This window comes from Zootoca vivipara, chromosome Z2 (assembly GCF_965207765.1).
Source record: "Zootoca vivipara chromosome Z2, rZooViv2.hap1.1, whole genome shotgun sequence".
In the NCBI taxonomy this organism is placed as follows: domain Eukaryota; kingdom Metazoa; phylum Chordata; class Lepidosauria; order Squamata; family Lacertidae; genus Zootoca; species Zootoca vivipara.
The window spans coordinates 12616046-12629346 of record NC_142585.1 but is presented as its reverse complement, the minus strand read 5'-3'; the positions used below and the strand labels follow the sequence as shown (position 1 = coordinate 12629346).

The 13301-nt window shown below is 44.4% G+C and overlaps 1 protein-coding gene across 2 annotated transcripts in view; it reads right to left on the bottom strand.

Moving 5' to 3' along the window:
• GRIA3 (glutamate ionotropic receptor AMPA type subunit 3) overlaps positions 1-13301 on the bottom strand; it is a 191337-nt gene that overhangs the window by 69395 nt on the left and 108641 nt on the right. For both annotated transcript variants that reach the window (XM_035112435.3, XM_088664497.1), the window contains exons 7-10: positions 7146-7313; positions 6399-6503; positions 2888-2995; positions 1556-1762 (exon numbers count right to left, since the gene is read on the bottom strand). In XM_035112435.3, the coding sequence (XP_034968326.1) occupies positions 1556-1762; positions 2888-2995; positions 6399-6503; positions 7146-7313 (588 nt within the window). The remainder of the gene's footprint in view (positions 1-1555; positions 1763-2887; positions 2996-6398; positions 6504-7145; positions 7314-13301) is intronic.

The window sequence follows — 13301 nt, the reverse complement described above, 5'->3', positions numbered from 1 at the left end:
GAGAGAGAGAGAGAGAGAGTATATATATTTACCTGCAGCCCAAAGTAATAACCACTCTGAGAAAAACACTTTACCATGTAATTCTACTTAATGTATAATCCACAAATAACACATCAAATGCTGACCAAAGTTAATATTACCTGCCTCAGCACTAAAATGACTAAGGCTATTTCACACATATTTATGTCCCGCTGAATAAAGTGGGGCTTACTTTGGAGTAAACTACATGTATAACATAACACCATTAAGTCTACTTTCTCCTCCTGGCAGCTGAGATGATTGAACGATCGCCAGCCCAGATGAGGGTTGCTGACATGCTCACAGAAGCAGGGATGGTTCCAATTTGAGTGGAGAGGAATAGCTTTTCACACCGGGCAAGAACATTTTCATCATGAAGTCTCCAGGTGTTTTACAAAATCCTTGCTGGGTGAGACTGAGCTTGTATCATTCATCCACATTTTACCCTGGGTAAAATGTCAGGCTCCTTGAGGTTAACTACATGGTCAAACATCACTCAGCAAGTCAGCCGCAGAGCCAGAACAGAACAGGGTGGTATTGGCTTCCACTCCATTTCTTTAATTGCTCAAGAGCTTTTATATCCGGGAAGCTCTCCCTCTTGGTTAACCTAAGCCTACCTCTCTGTAATTTGAAACAATCACTTCTTGTCCTGTTTTCAGTCCATAAGGCAAAATGCTTACTCTCTTCTTCTGTCTGAGATCCCTTTAAACCTGCTAAGGTCACATCTACATAAGGATGTCAGAGAATTCCCATGAAAACAGAAACAGGAGCAATGTTCACTTGTTTGTCCAATGGCCATAACATAAATCATTCCAGTGAATACAATTGGCAATTGCTGCTGTTTATGCTTTCAGTCTATAAGCAATATGTAATTGATTAAACAGCCCCTCCCAATTTTTGCTTTCCATTATTCCACCCCATTCATTGCAATGCAATGACAAGATAACATACATAATTATTGTGCATATGGACATAACATCCGTATTGTCATACTGGATGTTGGGAGGAATAATGTAGTTTTTGGTGGAAGGCGGCAGCAATGGAAACAGTTTTGCATACAACACATACAATGCATACAACAAATACAAATATCTTTATATTCTAGATGTTACTTGGTTTAACCGTCATGGAACCCTATGCAGGATGGTGGAATTCCCAAGAATTCCTTTGGAAAGGAGTAGCCGTGACAGCTATACCAGCATAATACTAATTTTTTTCAGGTTCACCCAATTTGCAGCTGTCCTAAAGAAAATTTGAGTGAATGCTTGAAATGATGAAGTCACGTAATTGAGAATGGTCAACAGGTGACAGACCAAAGAGACACATTATGCTCAGGTTTTGGACATTCACCACAGTACTGTATATCCCAAAGTGATATTTCTTACTTTCTTTGCACATTTATGTTCCTGCATGCACATCTATGGAGCTTTGCCAGTATAGATTATAGAAATTGGGCCCTGCTTGGCTTTGTTGTCCATTCCATCATATGGTTAAGCAAAACCACAATATATGCACAAAAAGTTCAATGGAAACTTACCCCATAGACCAGCTCACCCACCATGCCATTCCACATTTTAGTGTCAGGATCCCTTGCTCCGTATTTCCCATCGGGGACAATGGACAGTTCATATTTTATCCCAACGTGCTTTGCTATTTCATAAGCTAGATCAACACAATAGCCTTCGTACTTTTCATTTCCTCCCTTTTGGTCAGGAGATTGCTTGCGCATCACGTAGGGTGCTTCCTGTGAAATGACAGGGGGTGAAAACAAAAACCAAAGTCCTTTCCCCCCAGTTTTAATATACATACATCTTCTATTAAAAATGTGTCTGGAGTCTGCAGGGTGTGTGTGAAGCAGAGACGGGCAAACCTGCAAATTTTGTTTTCTCTCAGTTTCTCATTTCCCCCCAATCTAAATTCAGTTCCCCATATTCCTACACCAGTTTGCAAATTCAATTTTTTAAAGTCCTCATGAAATTAGGGTGAATTTATTCTAAGTGCATACACATTCGTATGCAATTTTATCTAAAACACACATCATTTTATTTTTCTGACTGTATTTTTGTGTATTGTTTCCACTAATGTATGCTTCTCAATGCATGCCTTACCAAGCATACAGTTGTGTACACAACTGGAGAACTGCATTGTTCTCCAAATGCAAATAGGGTAGATCTAACTTTAAATGTGAACTGAACCAAATTTTTCTCCTCTCCCTAGTTTGCAGGTGTCCATCTTCATCTGCAGCACTATCTCAGAAATGCTGGAAGTAAGCCGAAATGGAAGAGAATAAAGGGCCGTATTTGGATAATCTATTAGCTTTTACCTTGAAGAAAACCCCTTGCACACTCATCTCCCTGTAAGCAGCCATTGTTGGCCTCCGTCTGTCTCTAGAGACAGTGGAATGTGCCTCTGGGGGTGAAATCAAACTGCTGCATTAGCAGCACCAAAGTGACCTCCCTGGGGTGCAAACCTGGGCAGAATGTATGGAGGACCTGGGTTGCCCAGATGACAAGACCCGCCTCTTGGCCTTGCTGATGTTGTCCAAAAGAAAGCACAGCAGTACATTTGGCACCAGCTTGGCCGCAGGAGTTGCTGGAAGGAGGTGTACAAGGCACCACCCAACTGTCTTAGAGATTTGTGTAGGGTTTACTTCTTAGAGGGGGTGGGAAAGACTCTCCCAATGCAGACCTATGGGTCTTTTTGGCACCTCCCATACAGTACAAGGCAATGGTAAAGTGTTTGGGGCTTCTTGAGGTTAGAAAGGAGATAACTAAAGGAGAAGCATGACTGGTTTATACACTTTTGGAGAGAACAATCTTTTTCTAAGACTTCTATTTTCTAGTTACAAACCGGCTGCTCCAGAACTTACAAGGATGGTTGTGACCACGATGGTCCTGTTCTCGACAGAGGAAGTGTCATTGGAGACTGTGGGGTCTACTGCTGGCACAAACCTCTCGTATTCATTCCAGTAGCCGGCCTGTAATTGAAGAGAACACAGCCAAATTAGCACATTGCATTTCAACTGTGTTAATATTTCACCAGCCACTCCATGCAATTCGCTGGGCCACTGTGGGGATAATGACAGCCCTGCTGATTGGCACTCCTGGTGCTTTACATAAATTAGCACAAGACACACATGCAAAAAAAAATTCAAAGGGTTTTTGTTAAAGGTACAGTATTTATTTTTTAGGAGTGCTTTCCCTCTCTTTTTGATATGTCTTGCAATAAGTGTTTGTCAAGAGAACATTTCAAGATATCCATTCTTAATGTTATATGTACTTCCTCCATTCATTCAATAGGTCATCTATAGACTGGTGTGTGTGTGTGTGTGTGTCTGTCTGTCTGTCTGTCTGTCTGGTAGGATATGTACTCCAATCCACTGCTTGATGTAGGGATTCTAGAGGGCATTGCAACACATGGCTATACAGTCTCTGTTTGAAGAGCTGCAGTGAGGCAGAGCCTGCCAGCCCTCTAGCTCAGGGGTCAGCAACCTTTTCCAGCTGTGGGCTGGTCCACCGTCTCTCAGACCATGTGGTGGACCGGACTATATTTTGGAAAAAAATATGAATGAATTCCTATGCCCCACAAATAACCCAGAGATGCATCCTATATAATAATGTCCAAGTTGTCCCTGCGTCCAGTTGTCCCGTGTGTCCCTGGGGTACTGCGCATGGGCCCCAGGGACACAGGGATTGGACAGCAGAGACAACGTACACACACGCGCACATGCTCTCCCCCCCCACCCCTCTGCCAACTGCCGCTCCCGGCCGGACAAGCGCCTCAGTGTGCTTGCGCTAAAGAGCGAGGAGGAGGAGGAGGCTGCTTTAGCCCCCTTCCCCCCCCTACGACCAGCAGACCAAGGGGCTCAGTACCTTGGATGCCGGTCTGGTGGGACATGACGGCAAGCAGCCGCCAGGAACTGCCGCCTCTCAGGCCGGGGGCAAAGGCAGGAAGCGGCGCCGGGGAAAGAGAGCTGCAACTCAGCGCCTCGCTTGCCTTCGCCCCGGCGGAGGCTCCTTCGGGCCAGGCAGCGGCGCCAGGACTCGGGCCGGAGACACCGGGGAAGCGGCAGAGACATCGGGGAAGCGGCAGAGTCACCGCTGCCATGTGCAGCTGAGGAGGCGGCGGGCGTCGAGCCGAGGGGGCCGCCGGGGAGGCCGCCTCGAGCTCCGGGCTCCTTCCTTCCTCCTCCTCCTCCTCCTCCTCCTCCAGCAGCAGCAGCAGGAGCGCGACAATGGTGGGACCCCCTCCTCCCATCTCCCGGCAGCTCCGGCCGCCCCTCGCGGCTCCTCACGGGCGTCGCCATAGCCTCTGGCTGGCTGCTGGAAGAGGAGGAGTAGGCTCGCTGGCCCTGGGATCCACCCACCGCCGCCTCCTTTCCGCCCCTTGGCTGCCTGAGCCCCGACACCTCTCCTTTTCCTAGCAGCGCCCATGGTGTCCTGGCCGAGGAGGTGGCGCCGCGGCCCCGGCTTCTGCCGAGACACGCGCTCTAGCGCCCGTTTTTAAACGGGCTGAATTCCACTAGTTTTAAATAAAAGGACACATTCTACTCATGTAAAAACACGCTGATTCCTGAACCGTCTGTGGGCCAGATTGAGAAGGCAATTGGGCCGCATCTGGCCCACGGGCTGTAGGTTGCCTACCCCTGCTTTAGCTAATTGGTTCCATTGATGAACCACTCTTACCTTGAAGGCCTGACTCCTAACAATCAACCAAAATCTCCCTTTCTGTAACTTAAGCTTTTTAGATCTAGGGCTTATCAACACTTTTCTTTTGCCCTGCTCTTTCTAGGCACAGGTCCATGCAGGGCCGGCCCTACAGCCAGGCTGGGTGGCGCAGGGCACCATGGCGCTGGCCCGCCAGGAGGGCGCCGCGAGTTGCGCCCGCCCGCTGGCCGGCCGGTCCGCCGGTCCGCCGCGCAGCTGCTCCCACGGCAACCGCGCTGTGCCCGCCCATCGCGCAGCAGCGCCTGTGGCAGCCGCGCTGCGTGCTGCACCCACCCACCCACCACACTGGGAAATGGGGCGGGAGGGTCCCGGAGGGATCCAGTGCACCACGGCGCCAGGGGCGCTTAAGACAGCCCTGGGTCCATGCTTTAAAGCTCTATGTCTGAGTGCTCTTCTTTTTTGCCCTAGAGCTTTCCCCATGAAAATCCATTATTTAAAGCTCAGTTGGAGCAAACAAGTGAAACATGTGGCAATTTAGATTTTGTGTGTGTGTGGGGGGGGGGGGGTTTGCTGTTTGCTCCAAAGTGGAGAAAAGGCAAGTGTGGATAAGCCCTTAGTCTGCTGCCCTGCCCCCCCCCAACATTTTTAATAACCCTTGCTGGAAATCACAGGAGGGGAGAGTGTTCAGGTCTTGCTTGTGGGTTTCCCATGGGCATTTTGTTGGCCACTGTGATGGGTCCTGATCCGGCAGGGTCCTGATCCATACCAGACCAGTATTAAGTGGCACATGGCTTTCATCACCTGTTCACCTTAAAGGATTGCAGAGATCTACAGGTGGGGCTTTAATCTCATTTATTTTATTTCACAAATTTATAAACTGCTTTCCAGCCTAGGCCGTCAAAGTAGTGTAGAACAAGATTAAAATAAGATAAAATACAAAACCAAACACATTTCTGGATACAGTTAAAAACCATTTCTGCAAACCACAAAAGCAAGACAACAATTGATTATTTCATAAATAACAGGGTCACACTTCATGGAAAGCCTTCTCAAAGAAAAACAGCTTCAGTAGGCACCTAAGCACCACAACACTGGGTACCTGTCTAAATTCAGCTAGCAACTGAATCCAGGCGGCTAGAGATTCAACCCTAAAATCCTGGGATCTAGTATAAAGTAAGTGCACCTCAGGGGCATGTGGTACAGCCATGAACCATCTGAGGAGGCCAGACACCCAGGAAATGTGAGGTAACTGATCCCACATTGTTGTCAGAGGCAGTATAGCCCTGAATATCAGTTGCTGGGAATCATAGAACCATAGTAATGTAGAGTTGGAAGGGGTCCTAAAGGTCATCTAGTCCAACCCCCCTCCAATGCAACCACAAGTGCTCTCAGATCCTGCTTTGGGGCTTCCTATAGGCACATGAGGCTCTTCTTAAGTTCTTATACGCTATTTATTGCGTTTAATGGTTTTATGCATATTATATATTGTTGTGAGATTTGTAAATTTATAAAGGAAACCTGGTATATGATGTTTTCTAAAAATAATAAACAAAATAAAAAGGAAGCCCCCATAAGTTAGAAGTCTGCTTGTCCCCAATGACTCTATTAAAATATTTCTGTTTTTTTAGCTGATATTTTCTTCTATTTTAAACTCATGGTAGAAGCAGGGCTGAGCTGGGAGAGTAAATACACATTTGCCCATGTGTGGCTTACCTTCCGTGGTCCTCCAGGTCTCATTTCATAAACATCAATTGTATAATTAGTTCTACGTCCGTAGGTGTCAAATTGGATATTTCCTGTCATTCCTTGCACTTGAACCTTAGCAATGATAAACCACAGCTTACTGTCATTGAAAGGAATAAAATGCCCACAGATCTGAAATAATCTTCCCCCAATCTACTCCTTCTTCATTTCTTCCATTGTTTCCCCCATGGTGAATTTTAGAATGTATGTTCTTTGGGGCAGGGACCTGTCTTCTTGTATTTAAATAAATACCTACATTATACACACAAAATGTCAACAAAGATTGTAGTGTAGATTTTCCAGGGAATTGTGTTCAACACAGGCTGAATCATAGGAGCCAGCTTGTAGGGGAGGAGGTCCCTTCGTGTGCCCCCCTAAAATATTTGAGGGGGCTGGGGGTGCCAAATTTGATGGGTATTGCCATTAAAGTGGTTTCCGTGCACCACATGATGTGATTGATGCAGGGTGGGGCACACTTGGGCCCCCCTTGATATTTTATTCAAGTTGGCAACCCTGGTCTGAATACAGACAACCTGTTTACATGACATTGTAAGGTATCAGGTAAAATAAAGGCAATACATTTTGCATGGCAAAGCCAGGTTGTGTACTTTACAGCTGCATGCACAGTCAAACACATTTCTCGGATCCCCTAAAGATAACCTATATAGCCAAATACATTAGGATTTAGGTTGGTGTCGTCATTGCTTTTGTCCTTACCATTTTCAGTGCTCTTTCTATATCAATCCCTTGGCTCCAAGGCACAGCAGGGTTTGCTAGGCAATCTCCAGCACTACCTCTCCGGGAGACATCAACACGCTGCCTTCGGAGGTACCGGAAAGCTTCTGCTATGACTAGTATGGCATCATGGGTCAGTGCAGATGTGTACTGAAGAAGATGCAAAAGAGACAGTTTGATAAACTGCATTTTGGTAACAGCTTCAAACCCAGTTTTGCTCCCTGTGTTCATTTGTTCTTCAGCCTGGAGTAGTCACCCTAACTAGCCCACATCCCTGGAGATGTCAAACTTCATTTTGTAATTACATAATTCTTGACACAGGAGGAAGAAGGGGTTTACGTTTTCCTTCATATTCATGCTGGTCATTGACTGTAACAATAAATATTTCCTTTCCTTTCCTTTACATTCACATTTACCTTTATATTGTCGTTCGTGTCGAAAAATATTAATGGAGGCTTAACAAGAGACTAGTCCAGAACAAAATAAAACCAACAACAGCAACAATAAAGTGTCATCTGCGTATGTAGTTCTGCTGGGTTATCTTATTCCATATTAATTATGCCGATCTCAAGGAGATGTCTTCCTCCCGTAGCCCCTATTTGGGAGACCCAAATGATTCCTTCCTCTCTGTCATTCTTCACCAGCTCCTCCCAAAATTATTTTTGGTGCTTTTGGAAGTTGTGTCTACTAGCACTTTCCCTCCCCTTCCTTCTATAGTGTTTATTTATTTTACCACATCTCTCACCTTTCAATATGCAGTGGTTTTTTGTGAGGTGTTACCATCTGCTGCAATGTTATAGGGAGCTGCCTTATACTCATCCATCTACATCAGGGCATCCAGCCTGCTGCCCTCCAGTTGTCTTGGACTCCAACTCCCATCATCCAGCCAGCATGTCCAATGGTTAGGAGTGATGGGAGGTGTTGCCCACAACTTCTGGAGGGCACCATGTTGTATCTGTGCCAGCCTTCCAGGTATTTTGGGCAGGAACTCTCAGCACCTCCAGAGCAAGAGAGTGGGCAGGTGAGCATGAGAGAGAAGGTAACATGGCTTCTGGTACCTGCCATAGAGCAGCTACCAGAAGGATCGACACACATTGGAGGATCCAGTTCTGATGTGTGACATACCTGGAGAGAAAGCAAAGAGACCACTCACCTGGCAATGGACCTAGGCTGCATGCCTGGCTGCTTTGCCCCTGCTCTTGCTCAGGGGTAGAGCACTTGTTTTGCATGCAGAAGGTCCAAGGTCCAATTTCCAGAATCTGCAGATGGGGCTGGGAATGGCCCATTAGTAAAATGCTGGAGAGCTGCTGCTAGTCAGCATAGACAATACTAGCCTAGTTGGGCCAGTGCTCTGACTTGGTATAAGCAGTGCTCCCCACCCCCCCCAAAAAAGTTTAGTGGTACTCTCATTTTCACTCAAGAAAATCACCATTTTATAGTTCAAATTGGAAAAAATAAATATAATAAATAATAATAATAATAATAATAATAATAATAATAATAATAATTTATTTATACCCCACCCATCTGGCCAGGTTCCCCCAGCCACTCTGGGCGGCTTCCAACAAAATATTAAAATATAGAAATCCATCAAACATTAAAAGCTTCCCTAAACAGGGCTGCCTTAAGATGCCTTCTAAAGGTCTGGTAATTGTTGTTCTCTTTGACCTCTGGTGGGAGGGTATTCCACAGGGTGGGTGCCACTACCGATAAGGCCCTCTGCCTGTTTTCCTGTAACTTGGCTTCTCGTAGCGAGGGAACCGCCAGAAGGCCCTCGGCGCTGGATTTCAGTGTCCGGGCAGAATGATGGGGGTGGACAAAAGTACAATGATTCACAAAATGTTTAGGGGTATGCACCCCCCCAAGAAAAAAGCACTGGGTGTACGGTAGCTCCTTATACTACTATGCCTGTTTCCTGGGTCATAGATTTGTTTTAAAACCCTCTCAGAATAGCAGGATGTTGCATAGTTGTTGTGGTGCACACTGCAGAGGCACTATCTCAAATTTTTAACTTGATGTGTGGCACAGATTTGCCAAGAAAAGTTGGTAACCACTCACGTAAAACAAAATTCAAGGCCTCATTAGGTGCAGGGTCTATTCATGACATTTTTCTGCCTATAAACCAAAGAGATGTTATATATTCTATATAACATCTCTTTCTGTCCTCTTTTTGCTTGCAGTTTTTTTCTTTTTTGTTAAACAATGAGCTAGCCAATATAGGCTGTCTGGTGTTAAATGCACAGCGACTATGAATTACATCTCTCTGGACCGTATTTTCTATTAACTCAAATATGTAGCCAGCAATAAATCTGTTTTTTTCCTTTAGGAAAACAACGAAAACACACCACTTTCACTGCTTTCTCATACGGTTCAGAATTACTGTTCTTATTGAGGTTATAAATCTGATAAACATTCCTGTTCACAGGAAGGGTAAGATCTCTAAATGATTATTATTATTTTTGCCAGTGAATTGAATTTATTTCAGAGAAAGACTTAAAAAGGAAAAGAAAACCCAACTCTTCAAAACTAGAGATTTGCTTATATTCTGAATAGATTGCTTTCTGTGGTCGGCATTCCATTTCTTTGTAGTTGAATATTCAGAGTTGACAAAATTACTGTAGCTGGAGACTCCCCATGTGATTTAGAACCCTGATTACGCAGGATTCTAAATTGTGCAGAGAACCTCTGTGGCTACCGCAGAAGCTTCTCAACGGCTAGGGAAGAGCCACTGGGCTAGGTTCCCAGCTGGTGGGTTGCTGTTGCTTTCTGGCTTGCTGAGTCATTTCACGGATGAATGAACCAGCCATGGCTTATATCCAGCTAGTCTTGCCTGACCAATGTCTATGGTGGGTGACCTAACAAACCATGATTAAACAAGGCTGTTGGATTCAGGCACCATATCATAATGTAGTTAAAACAAGTAATGGTTTGTGAGCCATCAACAACCCATGGCTTTGCTTTATGTTTGTTGGTAGACAATAAACAATAGTTAGTCTGCTGGGCTAGGTTTACACATTCAGAATAACCATAGTTTGGCTAAACAAACCATGGCTTAGCATTATGTATGAACCAGAGAAGAGGGAGAAGCAGGAACACAGAGAGAAAGAAGGATGTGTATGATTTTAATAGCATGGCTGAAGCTAATGTTGAAGGTGGGTTCTGAAAAAGTTGAAGACTACTGTGCTACAACATACCAACTCTGAGTTAAAGGCTAATATGAAAAGTAGTGGGTCGTAGTGAACCAAGTACTACTCAGAGTAGACCCAAAGGAATTAATGGGCTTAAGTTAGCCATGTCTATTAACTTCAGTGGTTCTACTATGCATAGGACTATTCTTTATTTAATTTGTATACCACCTCTTAGGGCATTTCACAGCATAAAAATACAAGATAAAAACACAGAAAATATACTAAAAACAATAACAAAAAAACCCACAAATCACTAACCCTCCTTTCCCCAACCCCATCACATATTATAGGATAAAACCCTATGGACACTGGGTGGCAACCTCTCAAAACATGAGCACGGTAAACATTCCCTTTATCTCCTCTTTCACTTCTACTAAGCTAAATGGTGGAATGATGTCACCAAAGCCACAGCCAAACCACACATTTAAAGCACTTTAAATAATGATAGCTCCCCCCAAAGGATCCTGGGAGCGGAGGCGTAGCAAGCCCAGGTGGTACCTGGTGCAGAATTTTTTTTCACCCCCCACGCGGCTCTGGCTCTGGCTCTAGCTCTGGTGAAAAGTGAAAAACATGAATTGCAAAAAAACCCCTAGAGCTTACAGAACAAAACCGACTTCAGATATGAAACCAGAATTGAAAGAACATATAAGAACAGTGGAAAAATCTCACGCAACAGAAAAAAAGTTCCCCAGTGTGTGTGGGGGGTACCGAGTGTTACCCCTCCTCCAGGGTTGCACCTGGGGCGACCCGCCCCCATTGCCCCCCCCTGCTATGCCACTGCCTGGGAGCTACAGTTTCCTAAGGGTGCTGAGAGTTCTTAGTAGACTCCCTATTCCCTTCCTAAAGGTACCCTGGGAAGAAGAATGGCTAAACAACTCTGGGAACTTTAGCTCTGGGAGGGGAATGGGAGTCTTCTAACAACTCTCAGCAGCCTTAACAAACTACAGCTCCCATAATTCTTTTGGGGGGGCACCATGGCTGTATAAAGTGCTTTAAATGTATGGTGTGAATGTGGCCCAAGTCGAGGAAGCACTTGATCACTGCTCCCAGCAGCTACACAAACCCTATAACATTATTTTGCCCTTAAAAAGACCGCCTTTGCTTAGAAGCCCATAAAGAACTAAATATGTCCTCTCTGAATAGCTGTGTATTTCTAAGACAAATAGGCAATATCTGAGGGAATCAGGCTCCTGAGTTTTAAATTGCAACCCATTTCCATAGCACTCTAGATCAGGGGTCAGCAAACTTTTTCATCCACTGTCCCTCAGAGCTTGTGGGGGCCCAGACTATATTTTGAAAAAAAATATGAACAAATTCCTATGTCCCACAAATAACCCAGATGCATTTTAAATAAAAGCACACATTCTACTCATGTAAAAACACACCGATTCCCAGACCATCTGCGGGCCGGATTTAGAAGGTGATTGGGCCGGATCCTGGCCTTAGTTTGCCTACCCATTCTCTAGATAGTTGGTAGCCCAAATATATCTGGGAGGATATTTAATAAACTAACTAACTAACTAACTAACTAACTAACTAACTAACAACTACCGTAACTAACTAATGCTTCTTCTGTTTCACATGTTAGTTTGTTTTTTGTTAGAGCTTCTTTTAAAAAGTTAAAAACTAGCAAATATCACAGAACATCTCCACCACACAACTGAGCATTAGAGTCGACTTTTGCTCTTACAAGAAAGGGGTTTTGTAAGAGCTGTCCAATCTATTACTATATAAAGCTCACACAGTGGTATTGTCTCCCTCGGGCCAGGCCTGCTTTAATGATCAGAAACCCAAATGCATCCTCCTTGGAATCATGCCAAGAAACAAATCAAATTTTCTATTTTATTTGTATTCTACTAACAAATGCATGAGCATGCAAAGGAAAGCCAGCGAGGGAAGAAGGAAAGAGTAGATGAAATACTGAATAAATCAACACACCAGGGCATTAGTCTCTAGCCAATTACATTTCTTAGTCCCAGACAATTGTACATTCATTTGTCAGGATGGTTTTCTAAAGGGGAGTGGCTGTCTCTTTCATAAACACTGTACAAATTTAACAAATCAGGAGTAAATCTGTGCAAATATTAGATTCAGGTAGGTAGCCGTGTTGGTCTGACATAAATAAAAAAATTAATAAAATTGTCCAGTGGCACCTTAGAGACCAATTAAGTTTGTTATGGGTATAAGCTCTCATGTAGATGCACACTTCCTCAGATGTGCAAATATTAGTTTAGTTCCTGAGCGATACCCAACAATAAGAATATTTTTTAAAAGCCAGAGGAGTACTTTTTTTGCCCCTGACCCCCAAATCAGTTATTTTTAGGCCTAAACTATAGTAAATTACACTACAGAGCTCTGATACACGACACACTGCAATGCTTTTTGCACTGGATTGGACAAGATAGCACTGTCCTGCCCCCAAGTAGGAATGGGTGAATATGTCAGTTTTGGTTTCTCTCAGTTTACAAGTCTTAAGTTCAGTGCAGTCAAACCTCTGTTCTCGAATGCCTCCATTATTTTGGCTCCCGAATGCCGAAAACCCAGAAGTAAATGCTCTGGTTTTCAAATGTTTTTTGGAACTCGAATGTCCAATGCAGCTTCCACTTGAGTGCAAGAAGCTCCTGCAACCAATCGGAAGCCATGCCTTAGTTGTTGAATGTTTCGGAAGTTGAATGGTCTTCCAGAATGGATTAAGTTCGACAACCGAGGTTTGACTATATCACATTTGCAAAAAAGCTATTGTAAAGGTTTTTAGCATTTCGTGGAAATTTCTCTCACCACACACATTTTTGTATGACATTTTACCTAATATGTACATGGTCTGTCTAACACAGTGTTCATTCAGCAGATATCAATTGGCATCAGTCAACAGGTATTGAGTTCCAAGAAGCTGCATCTCCAATACAGCTGAGAAAGGCTTCCTACCTGAGATCTCAGAGAGCAAAGTCAG